The sequence below is a fragment of the Cydia amplana genome, chromosome 20 (assembly GCF_948474715.1).
Source record: "Cydia amplana chromosome 20, ilCydAmpl1.1, whole genome shotgun sequence".
NCBI classification, from domain to species: Eukaryota; Metazoa; Arthropoda; class Insecta; order Lepidoptera; family Tortricidae; genus Cydia; species Cydia amplana.
In genome coordinates, this window is record NC_086088.1 from 2,944,215 (window position 1) to 2,965,900 (window position 21,686).

The window sequence follows — 21,686 nt, forward strand, 5'->3', positions numbered from 1 at the left end:
ATTGTATATAACTATTTATATTCTTGTATTTAGTAAGTAAAGAAATCATAAAAAAACAGTTAACTATGAAGATTATCCAAGTCTATTACAGTAGTTTAATAGACCTTTCACTTATTTCTTAAAAGGAAAACATTTCATTTCTTAATAACAAGCTAAATAACCCATAAAATGCCTACAATCAGCATTAAAAGGTAACTTCTAGAGCCTCTGACCTCTTCATTGTCTCACAACCTGCTATACAAGTATTTAACGTTACACCTTAACTTAAGTCCACACAAATTATAATATCGTTCCTAAACTTAGCAGCATAGCGTTCATAATCCTATGTATCAGTTTCGGTGTTAAAGTCTGTTTCAAATTTAAATGCTCCAAGGAGTGAAAGTATATTTTTTTCTTATACGTCCGGCTTGCTTTAGTAAAAGTTTTGTTTGACTGACGTAATAGTTCCTCGATTTAACAATGACATTCAAGTTGTAAGTACCTGTTTTCACATTACGTTTTCAAAACGTAAGCTGTAAGGTATACTTAATTATAAACGCTAATGACTAGTTTAAGAAATAGACTAGACGGAGCATTGACGGATTTGTAAACTATAAGTACTAATAATAATATATAATATTTTATAGGTAATTCCTATAGAAGATTTGAAGTTTTTTTTGCCACAATTGAGGCAAATAAACAGTCATCCTAATATGTAGTAAGCAGACAACGTAACCTATAAACCCATTGATCTCTAGATGTGTCACGTGCGTGTTGCCGTTAATAATGACGCCTAAGGTTATTGAGGACATGTACCTCTTAATATTTTGACATTGTTATTTACCGCAGTGAATAGGTAAATAGGAAAGAAGAAATGATGTTAAAATCTAATAAGACGAAAACAAATAAGTAACCTACTTTGATCTTCATGATTAACGACTTCATAACGTTTCATTCTGTTAATCTATATTTGGTCTACCGCTACCTGTATAAATATGCCTCTATATTTTTTCTTGTAAACATGATACTAGTAATATTAATAAGTTTCGAAAAATTCACGAATCCATCGACAGGTAATAGCTTTCGCCATTGTTGCTTCATAGTCGTCGACTTTCTGCATCTCGCGTGCTTTATGTAATACCTCCCCCCACAATACTCTACAGGTCTTTAGGTAAAACAACATGTCAAAAACAAAAAAATACAATACAACGAACCTTCCAGATAAACACCAAAAGGCTCAAATTCGAGAAAAGCAAACGAGATCGCTGTTAATGCTAACTTTGTCGGTCAAGACCACATCGTAAGTTCGTTAACTGCAAATTTATCATTTTAACGTCTCAAAATGGTTTGCATCTTACCGGCTTGGATATAAGCTTTATATCTCTCTGTTTTTATCTTTTACAACGATAAATTATTGCTTGTCGGGCATTACTCTTCTACAAATTTAATTTTGCCGTTAACTCCTGATAAAAACGGCATTACTGAAAGGTGATACGAACTATATTCGTGAGCGTTCAGAATTTAACAACGGCAAACTTAGTTTTGCAACAGTGTACAGTACTTTAAAGGAAAAGCAACGGATGTAAACCGGACACAGGGCGGCACCGTACAGGCGCAGCGTGTGAAGAGAAATCTCTTTATTTAATTTTTCGCTTTATAGGATGTGTGGGTGGTTGACACAAATACTTCCTGATGATGTAAATTGTAACGTAATAAGATTTTAGGCACACTTTCGATAAAAATGTTGGTCACGACCAGGATGAGATGGACTAGATGTGAGAACTGATTAAACATTTACTTTGAAGAAAGTTTTGCGAGTACTTACTTAATTTGTGTCGCAATTGACATTGAAATATCAAAAGCTATTGCTAATTTGGATTGTCACGGCTACTTGTGAGTTCAAAGTAATCATTTTAAAGAGAAACTAAAAAAAAAGTGTACGGCCTTTATAATTTACTTTCCTTGTATATTTATGGAACACATAAAACACAGTTTTAAAACATTCAAGAAGATTAAACGCTTGAAAAATAACATTTTGAATTTCCTGATTTCCAATAATCTACTACATTAATCATATAACAAAAAGAAAACTATAATATATTTACCTTATTTTACTGATGCAGTTGTGATAGGTACATTAGCTAAAATGCATTTCCTTAAAGAATCCAAGCGTGAAACCAATGTTCTCAATGTGCTTAACGAGTCTTATCTAAACGAGAAAGTGTAATTAACTTAAAATTGTTTAGGATGTGTTTATGGCTGATAGTTATCAGCGATACTAATTGTTCTTCAATTGTTTTCTCGAATTCCAAATGGTCACGTATCTTACTCCTAGCATAGAGTTTTAAGACTTTTAAGTCATAATAATGTATTGATTTTCATATTATCATTAGTCCTAAAACTGAAACCGTTAACTTTTCAGGATTTTCGTAAGGTTATCCTGTAGATAAGTTAGGTTAGGTTTGTATAATATATGTCGGAATCGTGGGCGTATCATACTATCAGGAGCACATCAGGACCTTCAATCATGGATGGCGAGCCCTCGTCAATGAAATACGTTATTCAGCTCACAGTCTTTACTGGATAAGACTGATTACAAATCATAGCACACGTTACACTTCTTATTCAAAGCAAACCAGTGGATTAGACCCAGGAACCGCCACAGACGTCATCTTCTCCCGTTCTTTCTCATCATGTTCTCCTCTGAAGATTGATTGACCGCATCACTTCAATTGTTCTGGCTTTCATTTGTTTTTGACAGCGCACTCTATGACGCCTTGGCGGAACTGCGCCGAACGCCACTCAGGTGTACACCCTAGTTTGCTCTATTTGTTAAAGATTGCGTGATGAAACTCCTCTTCAAGGCCATAGATGGAACAATTCAGCCATTCTCCGACATATATATATATTTATAAACTACCATGCAAATCATAATACCTATGTCAATACATTTCTTATAGCTATATACACACACTACATAGTCGCATTTTTGCAAATTGGAATGTCAGTTAATATAAAAGTAGTAACATCCTCCATCCAACATCCTCGCATCCTTGTAGCGACATTAAAAGTAATAATCTTAGTACCGTAAAACGGGGTGAGTAGGTTTCGCGGGGAGAGGTGGGTTATGAATGGGGAGAGAAGGTTTGAGAGGGGGGTGAGAAGGGATTTTAAGGCTACTGCTACAAAAATTGAGCTATAGTAATAAGCATAATAAAAAAAATCGATCCAACAATCTTTCAAAATCACCTTTATATGTAAACCCCTCTCACCCCAAATACGAGGCACTACGGGGTGAGGTGGGTTTTCCTCTTTATCGTCAAAGTTATGAAATGGAACTACCCAAAATAAAATAAAAACTAAAATACAAACGTCCGGAACACTTATTATATGTATACACCATTCAGTTTTCATATGTAAAAATAAAATGTTATCGAGGTTTGAATTTCAGTTTTGCGCCTACTCACCCCATTTTACGGTAATCTGTGAATGGGATGAATTTTACGGTAATACATTTAAAATCTGTGACATTTCTGATATTTGTCACCACATCGATCTCTTCACGTTTTTCACCAGTCAATTCGCAATTTTTCCTATATTAATCATCTTTAAATGACAGTCCACTTCTACGTTGACTTCCTCAACATCTCCGGATGTTTCACTAATAATTTATAACTAATGGAGTTTAGGTTGTTAAATAACTAGCAGGTGTATTGGGACTGGTTTTAACCAGATGTCTCGGTTGCATCAGTCTTCATTGTATAACTACTAATACGACAGAGATTTAGACGTCGATAGCCAGGGTCGGAATTTTTGATACCGATGATGTAAAATTTAAATAATCAATAATTACGTCATGCATTTTTTTTTATAGACTCTCGAATACCTTCGTGGACGTAGTAAGATACTTTTCAATGTTGAAAGTGGTTTTTATAAAAGGGTAATGAGCCCGTAATCTTATACCTTTAAACGAGGAATTGTCGTAAATTTATTTATATATTGAGGATCTTGGAAACATCTCTAACGATCTCGATGAAATTGGCTATATGCGGGTTTTCGGGGGCCTAAAAAAATCGATCTAGCTATATATAGCTATATATAGCTATAGCGTCTTATCTCTGGGAAAACGCGCAATTTTGAGTTTTTATATGTTTTAGTAAAGCTCGGTCTCCCAGATAGAACATCAATTTTCGACTGAATATAGCTTAGCATCTTAGGTTATAGTAGGTGTCGTGACTTGTTGATTGTTATGATTATAGAGTTATTTGCAATTATGCAAAGTGATACCAATACATTTTAGGTAAGTGCCCGGATTGTACCACAATATTTTCAACGAAACAATTAAGTTGCTAATAATTGATTAGTGATTGATTGGTGATTGTAGCAACCGTGAAAGTTATGAAGTTAAAAATACTTTTCTAAGTGAAAATAAGAATAATCAGCTATGGAAAATCGAAGCCGAGCTGGTTACTATGTGCGTCAAGTCTATAGTGCAGACCCGTAAGTGTATATGGTGCACATAATTATATATTATTGATTCATTAATTTATGTAGACTGCATACATTTTATTTAATGTAATAATTTGTCTCCAATATAAAAATAATTAACATATTTTATACAGAATTTATAATAACAATAGGTATGTAAAATAAAAACAATAAGAAGAAAACATTAAAGAAAGCAGACAGAAAATAATTTACTTTGATTGAGACATCTTATTGGACGATTGAAACTGTAGGAGGCAAATGTAGAAAAATACTTATAATCTAACCAATACGATAAAATATGAACAATATAACTATACAAGATAATAAAAAGAATAAATGGCAAAGTAAACAAACATAATATAACTGATTAAGTTACAATAACCTATAGGTAAAAAAAATGGCCAAGTTTGCCGTCAACGGACAAAAGGAAAAATGGTGGCAATAGATGAAAATGATGAAATAACTTCTTATTTACCATTAGTTGCCTAATAGCGTTAATTTTCTTTTGTCCTTGTTTCGATTAATAAATAAATAAATTAATAACTTCAATAAACTTTAAGCGTTAGTGCAATTCTAGATCTGTGTGTACTAGACAATACACCTCTTGTTATGTCGAAAGAAGAAAACGATGACATAAATAAAGTGGAAGCATTAACAGAAGAAAAAATGAAAGCAGACAGAAACGAATAATGAATGAATGACAACCACACTATAGATACAGCCCCGTCGCGACTGGCCTGTGCGTTTTTTCGTCTCATCTAACTTGGTAATACATAATGTGCATCACAGCTGCTAGCGTGATCGTCCCACATTCAGACAACGGCATTTGATACGCGCATTGTGTTAACGTGGCAGGGCTACAGATGCAGTGCATAATTGTTTTCCATCGTGTTTTCTCGGAAACGTTCGTATTTATCCCTTACCCCTTGAAAAGTACTGAGGTTGACTAAAGTAGCAGTCATGCTAACCACAGTACTTTTTGCGCCAAGACTAACTGAAATAGCAAGACACGTTCGTACGTTTCCGTGAGAATACGATGGAAAATAGTTATATACTACATCTGTATCTAGAGCACATCTATACCTAGTTAGTTTGCATCATCTTTGGACTCCTGGCCGTAACAATGTATGGCCAATCCATATTTCACGTATTCCTTGGTGGGCTTTAAGATTAGACCATTCTCATTACGTTTGTTATGATTTACTATAAGACACCGTCTAACTTCTCATATCAGTCTTTAAAGTTATTAAACACATTTTTATATTACTTCGCAGTCTTATGCAGATTTCTTTACGATGTTCTCTTTCACTGAATGGTGAATGCTACACATCAAGCATCTAATATGTAGTAGAAACTAAGTATTTAAAGCTAACCAATGAAAGTCCCTATGCCTATGTAAATTTATAATCAATCACTTCATCACGTCTGGTACTGCTACTCTAACGTAATCAGTTTCAGTGCAACATGCTTCTGCATCCACCCAGACATTGTACCAACTCTTATGTGTGTGTAGTGTGTACGCATGGGTAAATGATTGTCACTTTTTTGCCGTTTTAAGAACGTACTTATTATAATAATACATTCATCAATCAGCTTGTTGCACTAATGTTACTGCTATATATTCAATCTGATAATTGTCTGTTGGAATTAAAACTGTTTAGCTGATCTTTAAATATTCAAATTAAGCATTAGTAGAGGTATTTAAAGAATAGGGTCTAGGTCTAGGTACTATTAATCTACTAGTCAAATCAGTTTATTTTTACGAACTGTCAAAACGATTTTGCTACCATGGAAAATCTATGAAACACTAGCATGCGACGTCACAATCAAATTACCTACTCTTTGTAGTTTGATAGTATCAAATTGATACGGGTTTTAAAATAGAAATTGTGTCTGAAAATAACTGCGTGTTTTTGTGCGTTTCTCATGCATGGTGTAAAATAATTTATTTTAAATACAGTCAAATACCCTATTAGTACAGGTATTATGGTCCATTCGACTAAACATAAGTAAGGACACACTTTTGTCAGTAAAATTGGTGTTAAATCTCGATGGTGTTTTTGGCTATTTGATAGACCTGTATCCTGTATTATTATAAAATTAATGTTAATATGGGGAATAACCGGAATATTTTTTTTTATTTGGTTGGGAAGACCTTCATCGGTCAAGACACTCTCGTTTTCGTATACGTATATACTTCGCTTAGACACAGAAAGGAAGAGTTTCGCTCATTTTACTCTACTGACCTTCTGTAAGTATGTGGAATATGTGTACCTACAAAAGACAAGCAAGTAATAATTTTTTGTCTGATTGTGCATATCAATTTACAGATATTAACGTAGTACATTATGTTTGATTATTATGATTAGTGAGTGTCACAATCAACCACAACAGTTAGAGCTAGAAGCGACGAAAGAACTTTTAGACAGTCGTACCTGATAGACGGTCTTTTCCACGTTGACTTTACTCGAAACACCAAGCTCGCTGAAGCTGTGGGCCGATTTTTTTATTTTGACCGCTCGATTTCGTGTATTACTTTCAATAATATCTCCACTACTAGGCATTTTAATTCTACTAATAGAATTGAAAACGAGTGGTCAATACTACTAGATTCCCAATTTTTATCGCTCGTATTTCAAGGATTACGCCGTTTTCCATCGATTTTCGAGTGACGAAATCGATCGTTCGAAATTCAATAATCGCCCCCACTTTTTTAAGCAATCAATTTCTATTTGATTTTGACTGGGCGCTTGTTGTCTCGGCTTGTGTTCCGGTCAGGGTTGGCTTTAAAATCGAGTTATACGACCAAGATTTAGGATCGGTCGACATCGAGAATTGTGGTCAAGGGATTCACTCGCAATAATTATTTTCCACAGACAAGAAGTTATTAGTCAACCAAGATGAGCGAGTATTGTGAAATGTCCTGTTCGGGCTCCAAGTTCCTTTATCGAGCCTTCGCAAAAAGCTAGAATGATGTTGATGGCTTTATATCTTTAGGAGGATAAACCGGTCTTTCACAATAAGGAAAACTTGGCTACATGTTGCATTGATAGCCGGGTCGATTTCGATAAAACTGAACTTCAGAAAAATCAATCTTCCCAGGTTTCAATCTGGCCAAAATCAAAACTCCCGTATTTTATCATAAATCCAGTTACTGTATAAAGTAGTTTTCGTTTCCATTATTTGCCAGCTCAGTAGGTATTGATTTTAAACAGACGACCTTAGCCTTAGCTACAGAAGTCAGCAAATACATTGACTTTAAACAAACGGTGCAAGAATATGAAACTATCAAAATTAACATTATTGAATATAAGCAATTTATAGGTTCCTTATGTTCGGTATTACGTTAACATTTCCCTGGAAATATAACGTTCGCCGTTCGATGCTAAATATAGTAAGTGTCCATTAGTTCTGGCAGTGTGAAATAATAATGCAAATAAACGTTATACTTGGATTGTGACTGCAACAGCATTACTGCGACAGTATTGCAACTTGACATTACTGTCGACTGCATTATTGTTGCCAATGTCAAAAATCCGGGCAGCAACATTGATTTTGACATTTGCGGCAGTAAATCAGTCGGCAGTAGTGTCGCGCTGCCATATCTACTACTGCAGTTATGCTGGTGCAGTCTGAATCTGAACGTCACCTTAAAGGTAACATTTGGATTGTGAATACATTACTGTTGGCGCGTTACTGCTGACGCGGGCGATGTCGTTATTGTCTTTGATGAATTGCTGTAGTAATTAAAACATAATATAATGACCCTTCTGGCGTTACCTACAGCAATGCAGTCGTCTACATTACTTCAACAGTATTTCAACGCGACATTACTGCCGACTGCATTGCTTCCACAAATGTCAAATCGATGTTACTGCCTGGATTCTAGAGCAATGCAGTGCAGCAGTAATGTCGCGCTGAAGTACTACTGCAGTAATTCTAGTGTAGTCTGAATTCAAACGGTACCTTAACGCTGCTGCGGTCGCAATCTGAATGAAACCTTACAACTCATTTCCTTTATAATGTTAAAATTGATTTATATTATTTCACTTTACATAACGTTCAATATTTTCCGCCTTTTTTTGTCTTTAAAATAATGCAAGGCCTAAGACACTTATTTGTTTCAAATACAGATAAAAATGTAGCTGTTTCTTGCTATCGTTGTTTGAATAAAATGTAAGCTTTAGCTTTTGATAGCAATTTAATGTTTGTATACCTACAATATTTTTGTCGCTATATCCACTCACATGATTCCAGCAACTAGAGTTTCAAGATTGCGCACCTCTAAAATGATCGTCGCAACTCGAGTTGCAAAAGGAGTGTATGCGGTTTTTTATTTATTATCTGTGAAGGGCTGCACAGATACGGTATAAACAATTTTTAAAACACAGACTACCAACGTGACAATATTTAAAAAATGTTTCAACCATATAGACACAACCACAGTATTTCTTATCTATACTTACTTTGCAAGTTGTTCAGGAAGTGCGATGTGTAAAAAGTTGCTGCGTGTTTTAAAATGCCTCAAGTATTCAAATTTAGATATTTCTATTAGTAATGTATATTAAACTACTCCGCGTTTATTGGTCTATTAGTTTAAAACTATATTTTAGACCTACTTAATATTGATGACCAAATAATATCACTTCAAAACAATAGTTCTGTAGATTCTTGACGTGTTTCTTATTTGAATGCCCTACATTTCTAAGATTACTAAATATATCTTGAGCAACCAATAGACATTAAATAGTTCGATTATTAAGTTACATTAATAAACCATAGAATGTATTAAATCACTGTGTATTACACAGGATTAGCGATCAAAACATGTGACGGTAAATTGTAAGTACAAACCCGGCAACTGTGGTTGCTTAAAGCATTTCTGCATATCGTAAGGCATGTGGTGTACTAGACGCGTTGCATACGCGTTTTGGGATTTTTTTTACTACTTACTTATAATTTGTATTTACTAATATTTCTTTGCTATTTACATTGAATAAACTAAATAATTATACGATTAAATAAATAATTAATTAGGTATTGCAATTTTAAAGTTCCTATTTCTGTTGAACATCTGCACCGCGCGCTGTTGTGTCTCCACCCTAAATGGGTAGCCATCTTTATTTTTGAGATGGAAGAAGTCAGTTTACCGGCTTATTTACGTTTGTAATCAGTATAATTTTATGTGTTAATAGTTATTATTGGTTTATTGTGCTTAATATGTTGTGAAGTGTGTGTTATGGTGGATGTATTAAACGTGTTAGTGTAGTTATAAGTTAGTTCGGTTGTTGGTGATCGGCAATTATAAAAACACCAAAATTTAGTAGGTACGTAGATACTCTTTTGTTATTTTAAGTTATATAGCTACTATCATCGTTATAATTGCATAAGTTATGCATTTTATTTCAAGATTATTAGTGTCTTAAACTGTTTTTTACTATATTTTAGTACTTCAGTGTCTAAATTAGCCACAAAAAAATCATGAACATAATATATAGTTTCACAGCAGATTGAGCAATTCGAAAGTTTCTTATCGGAATTTGAATTAGTTTTACTCGGCAATTTCATAGGTGAGCTATCAAGATGTTTAGTACCAATTAAAAGCTTATTAAGTCTTCTTTAAATTGAATACAAAAAAAAAGATACGTTATCGATTTAGATTTTTAATTAAAAATAGTTTTCTACTATAACGCGGACATTATTTCATTGGGTCAACTTTGTGAATTTTTAATAATTATTTTTATTATAATAGCACAATGCCATAGTAGTAAAATAAATTCTTTGTTTCTTTATCATTAAAAAACCAAAAGAATCGTTGCAAATGCTTTAGCAGAAGTAAAGTTATCGATTTTTGAAAATATCATGACACTGTGCCGTCGTATCTGCGAAATGGCAGAGCAGTTCAGGGCACCTTTTGTTAAAATCGGAATCATGTGAGTGGATATAAATTGTATAGGTATATATTCTAATTTTTGTCTGACTATAAACAATACATTACGTCATTTAATTTTTAATCAGCAAAGTCCACATTTCCCGACATTTGTGAAAATAATGTTATGTCTACTGATGATATTAATTTCCTTCTTAAAGAATAATCTAGGTCAGTAAATTCTGTATAACCAGGTCAACCATTGCAAATAAATCATAACTATACCATTTCAAGTAATCAATCAGTTGATAACCATTCTTAACAAGCGATATATCTAGCTGTAACCTATACTATAATTTCAAGCCAATTTATGGCCAACGAATCCAGGGATTATCGACTTTAGGATGTGTGTGCTGAAGCTGAAAATTGATTGTTAGGAACGTGAGCAGAGAGGCCAAATGATTGATTCCGGTAAACTCCGCTTGGTTATTGAAATGGTCGCAACCGCCAGATTTGTGCTGTCTATAATGTGTATCACTGTTACGTATTTCTCATTTAAATCTTCTCGGGGCAGAGGTGTAGGGTTGGAGCCGGTCTACCTAGTATTTGACGGTATTTGACGTTCATAAGCGCATTGTAATTATGCCTACTTGAATAAACTATCTTTTATCTTATCTTATCTTATCTTTGTTTTTTATTTATTTAATACTTATATTGCAGCAAAAGAATTTATTTCAGCTTCAAAAAAAGTACTGACTTACTAAGTAAATACATAAAAAATACTTACCTACTAAATACAATTATATCTTTGAGTGAGTGAGAAATTCCCTAGTTTTAGAAAAAAATCTTCCACTTGGAAACATTTATAAACTAAGTTTCTAAAAGAAGGATGATCAGAATCCTGCTGCAAGTAATCCTGCTGCCAGGATTTTGACTTTACTACGTTGTTATGAATGTTTTTTTATTCTCTGCAATGCTAAATTATGTTTTGAATTTTTAACTGTGAGTCAGCCAAGTACTCATCTTCCAGGCCCCCAAACATGTGATCCAAATCAAATGAATCTATATATTTTACACTTTAACTATACTTGCTAATATTTCAAAAATTCGAATCCCTCAAAGGAAGTTGTTAATTTTGTACCATTTAACATCCGGCTTAGTTATATATCACCAGTAGTAAACGGCAAATCAATAGCATAGTATTATTATCTAACGTTATTTCTTTCATTAGTAACTCCCTTGCTCAAAACTCCAACGAACCAATCCGATACACATCGCCTACAAACTTACTGCGTTTCAGTTTTCAACGCTAAAACTGCAACCAACTGCATCGTACATTGATGCATCCCTCTTAGCTTCGCCCACTGTACCGTGACTCGAAGCGCATATAAGTGCTACAACTGCTCTAGTTTTAAACATAGTCCATACCGCCATCGGAGAGAACACCAAAATGGTACCACACTACCTCCTTGTACTGACCCTGGCTGTCGCAGTCAGCGCACGGACAGCAAGCACCAATCAAAACACACTGGAAGAAGGCAGAAGTTCAGATGATACCATTTTGGGTGACCTTAAAGTTGCATATGAAACGTATAAAGATTGCAGCGGTGGAGACATAGGTACATGCTTGAAAGTGAAACTGGCGAAGGCACTGAACAGGATATCGGAGAGTGAGGAAGTATCACTGATGAGCGGTGTGACGATAACGAAGGATAAGGATGCGAAGGTCGAGGAAGTTGAGCAGGCGCTTCCGAGAGGTCTTGATGAGAGCTCCTTGGACCATCTTATCCTGGACAAAATCGTTGGATTCATGCAGTCTCATACAGTCCAGGTAAATTTTGTTTAGCTTGTCACACTCTGATCTTTTAGTTTGGTGGTAAAATTGGATTCACAATATTTCAACTGTCAATTGACTTATTTTTGACATATTTATTTAATATTTATCTTAGTGTTCGGTTCTTACAATTACGTTTATGTTTTAATGAATAACAATTTAATCTATTACTTACATTCTCGTATTTAGTTTAACTTCTTGTTATTTTCACCCGCTTCACTTGACCTACTTTCTGTTCCCGTTTAAATTCATTTTTAAAGGTTTTTTATATATTTTATAGGTATATATTCTTCTGTTTATATATTTATTCAATTCATTAGTTTTTATTTTACTTTAATGGTCGTATATTAAGTCTTTTTGAGTTTTAAAAAATAAATTTGAGTCATTCTGTTAAACCCTGGAGATCTTACCTGTTAAAACATTTTTACTAACAGTCCGATACATTATTTTATTTGAAAGTATATTAAATTGTTTATAAATTAAAATTGATGAAAGGATCATTCTTTGTGTTAGGCGTTATGATCCAAATAATGTTTATACTTCAAACATTTACACAGCTTTTATTATGATAACTATTTTTATTTCAAATCTGTATTAAATCGTCACACTGACACTCATTTATATAACAATGTCAATGCCACTTTAATTGCACCTGAGACTTAAACAATATTACATAATAGACTGAGCGTGGATTACAACTATCACAAGAATACAACTTAATCAGTACCATAACTAAGAATAAAAACTTATTTCATTATATACGTACAGATTATATTACAAAAGAAATTATACAATTGATAAAAAATTAAAATTATAGTAGTATAATTACCCCCTGAACCTAAGTAAAATTTTGTCCCTTTCTATCAAACACAAATGTCAAAATGACAGATAAAGACACGATTATCAAGAACTTGTTAAACTTGACAAGTGTTTATGAATAGCGCCATTATCCTACTAACTAAAAGTTAATCGTTTCACATTAGGGGGAGGTAGGGGACCATTGGGCAGTCAGAAGGGTCGGGCACTCCCTTGTAAATCAGGACGATTTACAATGCTTCCCGACTGCCTAATGGTCCCCTACCTCCCCTACTGTGTAACGGTTAACTACCTTCCCTAAAGCTCTTAAAACTATATCTTACCTTGTTCTGGAATTTTTAATGGAGGATAAAAATGAGCAAAGTTATTACTTGCCATTTCCAAATTGCTGTCTACCTAAATACTTGCACTCTGTTTTGTTACTGCATTATTTCGTTTCATACGGCGCTAGTATAGAGCTCTTTTATTTGATTTACAGGGAGTCAAAATACTGTGGTATAATTAATTTGCACATTTTGTTAGACACAATAGAGAACATTGGTATTCATGTCACATGGGCTGTTAAAAATGATTGATGGTATAAAAAATTTAATGACTTATGACATAATGTGCGTAACAGTAGTATAACGTAGTAAGAAAGTATAACTTCGTCCTTTAAAAAAATTGAACCGTTAAATTAATATAATTTGAGTACCTAATTAAACATAAATTTAATAACAAATTAGTGTATTCAGAGAATCTTTAAAGAAAATGATAATATTAATACTAGTGCAATAATTAGCATATTACGCAACCATGTCGAAAGTTTAAAGGGTCAAAATAATGTACTGTAAAACGTTGTATTTGTAACGCTGTAAGCGAATAGGTAATTCGCTACTCGTGTAGATTTAAAACACTCCCTTCAGTCGTGTTTTAAGTCGTCAATTCGCCACTCATTTCGAATTTTCTATTTTTCGCACTTGTCGAACGAAAATCTATTAAAAACACATTTACATTCTGATACCTACATACTTCTAAGAAGAAAGAGTGGAAAATAGTATATCACACGACTTAATTAAAATTTCTTAATGGTATAAATACCTATTATTACAATAATGGCAATAAAGGATGACTCACGTTAGACCGGGCCGTGTCCGGGCCGGAGCTTCCGGCGCTTACTTTTCTATGACAGATGACCGGTGATCACGTGATACTTTCCATAGAAAACGAAGCTCCGGAAGCTCCGGCCCGGACAAGGCCCGGTCTAACGTGAGTCATCCTTAATCTTTTACCGCCGCTTTTATAAAAACGAAGTCACCAAATGAGTGTTTCTGTTATTTTTTGCCATTTTTATATATTGTGAGATTTTTTGCCACTTTTGTGTTATTTCTACTCAGAATCACGAGCTCTTTCGATCCTAATGGGATAAAAAAATGTCCCAGAGTTTTTTTTCCAATTGTGTTACCATTTCCCCATATACTTTGCATGGCGGTAACAAAAATGAAAGTTTGAAAAATGTATGGTATATACCACTAACACCCACACAACAACACAACAGCAACTGAATACCGTAACACTCTACACTAGTTTTTTTTTTATTAAATGTATATTAACTCCATCTGCAATTAGTTTAAACGTCCAGCCGTGAGAGCTAATGACATAGATGCAAATATCAGTTAGATAGCGAAAGCTAGGTATGCGCTCCATACTATGTCACGTGCTGTGTCACATACTAATGCTCTAAATCCTTATAAAGTCACTGTCGGGTATCGGAGCCGCCACAGTGTCCATTAATCAGCCATAGCCAAGATGACAAGCGTTTGTCAATAAAGGACAATCGAAAAGTAAAAAGTTTCGACATAAGAGATGCGACAAAAAATGTAAAATCAAATATATCATCGGCAACCAGGCCAATTCCAATTTTAGTTATTCGATCCCTTTCCAATATAATACTGATCTGTCAGTGTCAAAATAAACGTTCTTCGTTGAAGAAATGTCTGGGATCCAATACATTCTACGACTCTTCTTTTTCCGCACAGAGTCTAACAAAATATACAATAATAGAAATCTTAAGAGCTAAATATCGTTAGCAAAGTTTTCTGTTGCGTCACCTGTTTAGGCAGATCCCTACGGAACCGCTGAAATACACACCCTTCGGCCAGAAGTCTGCACCGCAAAAAGTGACGTTATCTTTTTCATAGATTTTTCAAGTTATTATTGTTGTTTTCTATGAAAGGTTGCCACTTGACTAGGCTTCCTGAACAAGCCTTAAATATCAAGGTAAATGTATTTAGTATCTCTTTTTTTTTTTCAAAAAAATTAACTGATAAATAGTTATGTTTCGGCTCTTTGATCGGTTTTTTATGATAGTGATTGGATAGACAGTATTTTTTTACAAACACAGTTCGAAGGCGGGTTCATGTCATGGGTCTAGTTCCAATTGAACTATATCTAGTAAATGAAGAATCCGTATAAAATTTATAACATAAAATATCAGTAAAAGTCATACAACGAAAAGAGAGCACCTATAAAAAGCTCACCTAATGTTGATATAATAACAGGACTTATTAGTAGTTGTTTTTGGACTTACTTAGTTTTTTTTTGACTCATCAAATCATGAAGTTCCATTCTTAGGTGTGAGTTGCAGACTGTTGATAAAGCCCTTAAAATGTATCAGTCTCATTTTACTTTAAAAAATACATTCCCATTCATGAAAAACCAAACACAAAAAAGCTACAACTAATTGTCATAGAAATCCTATTAGCGTACAATATTTTATTCGAGTTCTAAAGCGATCAAGAGTTTATTTCCTAATAAGAAATAGGAACTGACATGTTCCTATCCTAGCATTTCTTCGGTTATTTCATTAGCAATGGACACATCACCTATCTTGTATCTCCTTCAGTAGCAGTAAGAGTGAGCAAGAAAACTAGTTATATTGAGGGGAATATCTTTTTAGTGCGAATCACGCATTACTGTGTGCGTGATCTTATCAATGTAGACAGTAAAGTTACATACAGCGGGCAAAATGAAGTAACATTATAATTCACTTAAGTAGGTAGTTTGAGATAAAACTGTCACAGTCGTAAAGATTAAAGGAAAGATAAAAAAGAAAACATGAATGTCAATACAGATGACAAAATAAGTTTAGTAAATAAGTGTTAAGAGGGTTTTAACAATCGTGTGCATTTTTTATAGAACTTTGATTTTTACCATTTAAGTTAATAGGTATTGATTTATCAAGCCTTTTAGTTACTTATTCTTAATTAAAATTGGATATAGGTTGTTCTTGTTCGACTTGAAGGCGAAAAAGAACTTTAATTTTTTTTTTTAATATGCAATTTTTAATGACTCCTATAGCTACCTATTAGGTACAGGACCAATACACAATTTTTCTATGAACTAACAAAGTCATTTAATACGTACCTCTGACCATAAAGCTCACGGTAATGCATAGTGGTTAGCATCAAACAACGTAACTGCAGTGGTCTGCAAAAAAAATCTCCTACCTACCTGTTTTCCAATTCAATTATTTATAAATAACCAACATCAATCACAGATCGAATTATTTATCTCCCCAGAAAAACATGCATGCCGCGCGGCGACGCACCGTGACCGCTTTCTCGGTGCATCTCCACCAATTAATGCATCTTCACTTTTTTTTAATGCCACACTCTATTAAACAGTTTTCTTGCACCGACCCACTTGGGCATTGGTAACAGTTTCTTTCTAATTAGCTAATGCGTGTGCATTAATGAGCGGTTATCTGTACTGTTTCTAGACTTATGGTTTTCTATTCATCGCTGTCCTTTTTAACTGACTATAAATTTGAAAAAGGAGTTGAACATTATCGTGATCTTTTTGGCAAATATGTTTATTTTAAGACTATTAGGCCAATTCGAGTTTTAGTTATTCGATCTGTTTCCGATATGATACTGATCTGTCATAGTCAAAAGTGACGTTTTGGTTGAAGAAATTGCCTGTATAATTGGTCTCTTTTTGGCTGATCAGAGACTTTAAATATTAAAGGTTTCTGTTTTCAGTTTCATGAGTTTCTATTCGGTGTATTCGGTGTAATTTTTAACTGACTGTATCTACAGTTTCAAAAGAGAAGTTTGAGAATTCATCGTGATTTTATATTTATTTGAAAGACTACATTTTTATTTATCTTATTGTTCTCAGATCAGGAATTATAGGTACACCATATAAGAGGACCTTAAGTGCCAAAACCATGACCTTTAACCTGTCGTGATTTGGGTATTTTACAAGTTTTTATTTAGTTTCACCTGTCTCTTGTCTGTGTGTCAGGTCTGTAGTGCACGCATATGTAATTCGAGGACAACGCAATATTAATTATGGTACAATCGAGCTGATCTGTTGATGGAGACAGGAGATGTCCATGGGATAGAAGATGGAGATACATGTTAAAATGTCACAGACCTAACTCAAATATCTTAGTTTAAGCGTGATTATTATTTTAATGACGGAGTTGTGAGGCAAAACATTTTCATGAATGGGAGAAAAAACTTAAAATAAACAAAAATTAAAATTGGTAATGATACTTTAATGAATACGAGTTGAACTAGTGAGCCAAAACATCAAAAAACACAAAAATTCACAAAAATATATCAAAACTTTGCGATATAGATCCGATTTACGTATCTTAAATTTCGATTCAGGCCGATGAATCAAGTGGTCGCGCTCATAACTATCGATAACTACAGAAATACGTACCTAAATATTGCGTTTATTACTTAATGAGCCCAATGTCTTTACACAATACCTTTCATTTATTATCATTGCGTGTGAAAAATTCCGGAATTGGCTGATCGTAACATCCGGATCTCATTTTCGATGTAGCATGTAAGGTATCGTGCTGGTTTTGATGTACATCAATGCTGAATTACATGCTTGGGACATGCTTTCTTCTTCCGTAGTTGTAGGGAAGGAAGTAAGCATATTAACATGTCATGTTATTGCTTCAATTTTTATTTATTTATTATTAATTTATTTCTACTTTTTTTTATATATACCTAATTATATCCTCGTGCCGCGCACCATACAAAATTATAGCCAAGCAAGTTTGAATTTTGTTGTATTTTCAATCGGGTTGAATTTCCTGTGTTAGAAAATTTTACGAGACATATGAAACCTAGGTACTTTATTTTTAATTAAGGTTGACATTCCATCGAAATCGAGTGTACATCCTAATGTACATTGGGCGGCATCGGCACGAGGATAAAATTTAACTTTATAAACATGTTTAGTATCAACTATTTTTTTAAATGGTATTTTCGTATATTTCATTTCATTCAGTTATCAAGAAAAAAATATGGGTCGCTTAGAACTTCATCTTTATTCTAAACAGCTCAATGGGGAAGTTGATACGAGATTTTCAAAAAAGGTTCTTAAAAAAGGGAAGTATAGGTTTCTAATCATAAGCGCATGTAACACAGAAATGCCACACATGCTAATGCATGTGTTCTATATGGAAATATAAGGACACAATAACCCAAATGTTACCTTTTAAACCACGTTGGTAACCAAAAATTTTAAAATTCCAGATCAAATTCCCGGCCGGCAATGACCTTGCGCGCGCGTTCGAAGAAGGCCGCAGCAGGAGGAAGAAGCTCGCCCCCCTCTTGGCCATACCCCTCCTTATCGGGGGCATGATGGTGCCCCTAGCCTTCGGTGCCCTAGCGCTGCTCGCGGGCAAGGCCCTCATCGTGTCGAAGCTGGCGTTAGTGCTGGCGGGTATCATTGGGCTGAAAAAGCTCCTGTCGCCGTCGGGAGGCGGTCATGAGGCTCATGAGGTCGTCGTTTCTGCTGGACATGGAGGATCTGGATGGAGCAGGTCGGTATCCAGGTCTTAGAGTAGACTAGTCCGAGTGGAGCGAGGTCTGAAAGTACACACACAGTCACAATCATGTTAGAGTTAGACCGAGCAAAGTTGGCAGCGATTTCGATAGCCCAGACTGTGCAAGTGTTATTTAAACGTCATAGTGTCATATACATTTGACGCAACTTAGCTTGGTCTAACTCTTTTGCTTAGTAGAAAAAAAGTTTTGCAATGTTTTAAAATTTCGTAACTAAGTCCTTGGACCACTCATCAAGTTTCGTGCCCTGAACCTGGGGTCCGCTTGGGAACTAATCCCAGGAATTGGCGTGGGCACTAGTTTTTACGAAAAATGCCATCTAACCTAATCCAGAGGGGAAACTAGGCCTTATTGGGATTAGTCGGTTTCCTCACGATGTGTTCCTTCACCGAAAAGCTACTGGTAAATATCAAATGATATTTCGTACATAAGTTTCGAGTTTCGTTTTAGCACATACCTATAGGCCCTTTAAATTTTCGACATAGTTACGTAATGTGCTTACTACAGCACAAGGCGTCGTAATGGAGCGCCAGATGTACTATAAGCAATGGTATCTACTTACTTAAAATACGTTATGATTTTTTTTTTCATTCCAGGTCGCTTGAGAAATCCCAGGACTTAGCATACAACGCCTACGCCCCGGCCCAGTAGCCAAACAAACCCACCAAAAAGTTATTTAAGCGTGCAATAAGGAACAAACGTCTAACATATACAACTAATACATAGTACACGACAGCTTCGATATCAAAATCCGAAAAACAAGTGCGAATCGGAGCGTTTTGAAAATGGAATCCTACAGTTTCGAATGTAACTCTAAAGATTTCGGTTAGTGTTTAAAACGTAACTTTTTGTGTGAGTGAGGTTACATTCGTCTCTGCGCGGTAATGGCAAAATAGGTACAATGGAATGAAATATACAATGGAATGAACATAGCGAAGAAATCTTCAAACGGTCAACAGTACCTCAAATACTCTATTTATTGTATACGCACAATAGTTAGTTATCCAACAGTAATGTTTGAAAATAGCATGAATGTATTTATAGAGAGTCTTTGGAATTTGCTTTAATTTTTTATATATATTTATTACTTATATTTTATGTACATATATATTATTTATTTTATACGCGATATTTAGTATATTTACGTGTATTGTGTACATACATATAATATGTGAGAGTTTAAATTTATTTACGTAAGTATATGAATTGTATGTAGTAATTCATTTATAAATATGGTTTTATTTACATATTTGTTATTTATACAGTATAGTTTGATTAATATAACAATATTGATTTCATGTACATATGTAAATAGAATATTGCATTTATTTAGTATATTGTTATATACGTAAATATCAAAAGTATTAAATTAACATAAGTATGAGTTACATAATTATGTCTTATTTATATGTCTATATATTCCAGTATTGATCTCATACTATCTTTTATATAATAACCGTCTATTAAAATGTAAATATTACTAATAATTGTTATTTATATTGTTTTTACTTATATTTTGTTGTGTTCAAGTCAAATAATTTATTTATAACTTAATTGTAATCGAATGTTATCAATTAAACTGTTGGTTACTCGAATGTGTTCATATTATTACTATGTTTATTTAATAAAGTAATATTGAATCCTTTCAACGCCAAGAACACAAAAGGTGTTTTAAATTCTGACCATGGTCAGTTTGGCGTGACCGCCAATGTAGGTAAGTCAACGTTAATGGTATGTGGTTCAAAATGTGTACTTACTTCGGACATCAGTTGTGCTGTAGAGTAGAAAAACACAGCCATACCTATACAAACAAGAGGTTAGCTTACACGTAAAGTTTGCATTTTCTTATACCAATGTCGTACAGTCACGCTCCGTGATTGTTACGCCATTTAGGGTTCTAGCTAAATTGGACATTCCATAGCGAATGTAAGGAACAACCAATTTAGCTAGGACCCTAAATGGCGTAACCATCCCGTGTGGTGTCTGTATTAGTCATGTGGTGACGCTTATGGACAAATGGTGACAGAAGGCAGGCAAGATAGATTGGCAAATATATAAAAAAAATGTCTATCACAATCACATACGTAAACGCGTGTCAACATCGAAATCGAAAACTATATTTGCAAAATGCGTTCCAATGTAACTATTAGTAGGGCCTAGTTTACGAATATGCCAACTAAACATCGAGGGTATAAGTCACGCTAAATGTGAATTTAGCTAAAGACAGGACAATAAAGTAAAGTTACGTGTCTATATTTACCTAAGCATAGAAACCTAAACCTGGCACACACACTCGTTACTCAACCGCTCATTGTTATGTGACTGATTCAAACCCGGGACCTCCAGGCCCCGCAGACAACATGCCAATCGCTAACGCTACGTAGCGATCGAAACGCAACTGTCACTGTCACCCTAATATGGAAGAGATAGTGAGACACAAAGCGATTTGATAGCGAAGCGTAAGCGATCGTCACCTTGCTTCGTAGGCTAGCACAGTCAGCAAAGTTACGTCCCTTTACCTAAGGCTAGAAACCTAAACCTGGCACACATACTGGTTACTCAACCGCTCATTAATTGCTATGTGACTGATTCAAACCCAGGACCTCCTGCTTAGTAGGCTAGCACAGTCAGCAAAGTTACGTCCCTTTACCTATTTAAGGCTAGAAACCTAAACCCGGCACACATACTGGTTACTCAACCGCTCATTGCTATGCGACTGATTCAAACCCGGGACCTCCAGGCCCCGTAGACAACATGCGAATCGCTTACGCTACGAAGCGATCGAACCGCAACTGTCACTGTCACCCTAATATGGAAGAGTGATATGTGAGACACAAAGCGATTA

General features: G+C 34.6%; 1 protein-coding gene across 1 annotated transcript; it reads left to right on the top strand.

Moving 5' to 3' along the window:
- The first annotated feature begins 11,484 nt into the window (after positions 1-11,484).
- On the top strand, positions 11,485-19,907 carry LOC134657511 (uncharacterized). The gene is made up of 3 exons (XM_063513086.1): positions 11,485-12,167; positions 18,530-18,819; positions 19,438-19,907. The coding sequence occupies exons 1-3, from the start codon at positions 11,787-11,789 to the stop codon at positions 19,490-19,492; spliced, it is 726 nt and encodes a 241-aa protein (XP_063369156.1). The 5' UTR covers positions 11,485-11,786; the 3' UTR covers positions 19,493-19,907.
- The last annotated feature ends 1,779 nt before the right edge of the window (positions 19,908-21,686 follow it).

Bases quoted from the DNA above. Each gene is read 5' to 3' on its own strand.
- LOC134657511 (XM_063513086.1), top strand. From the start codon at position 11,787: ATGGTACCACACTACCTCCTTGTACTGACCCTGGCTGTCGCAGTCAGC. The intron at 12,168-18,529 runs GTAAATTTTGTT...TTAAAATTCCAG, and splicing joins TGCAGTCTCATACAGTCCAG to ATCAAATTCCCGGCCGGCAA. The intron at 18,820-19,437 runs GTCGGTATCCAG...TTTTCATTCCAG, and splicing joins GGAGGATCTGGATGGAGCAG to GTCGCTTGAGAAATCCCAGG.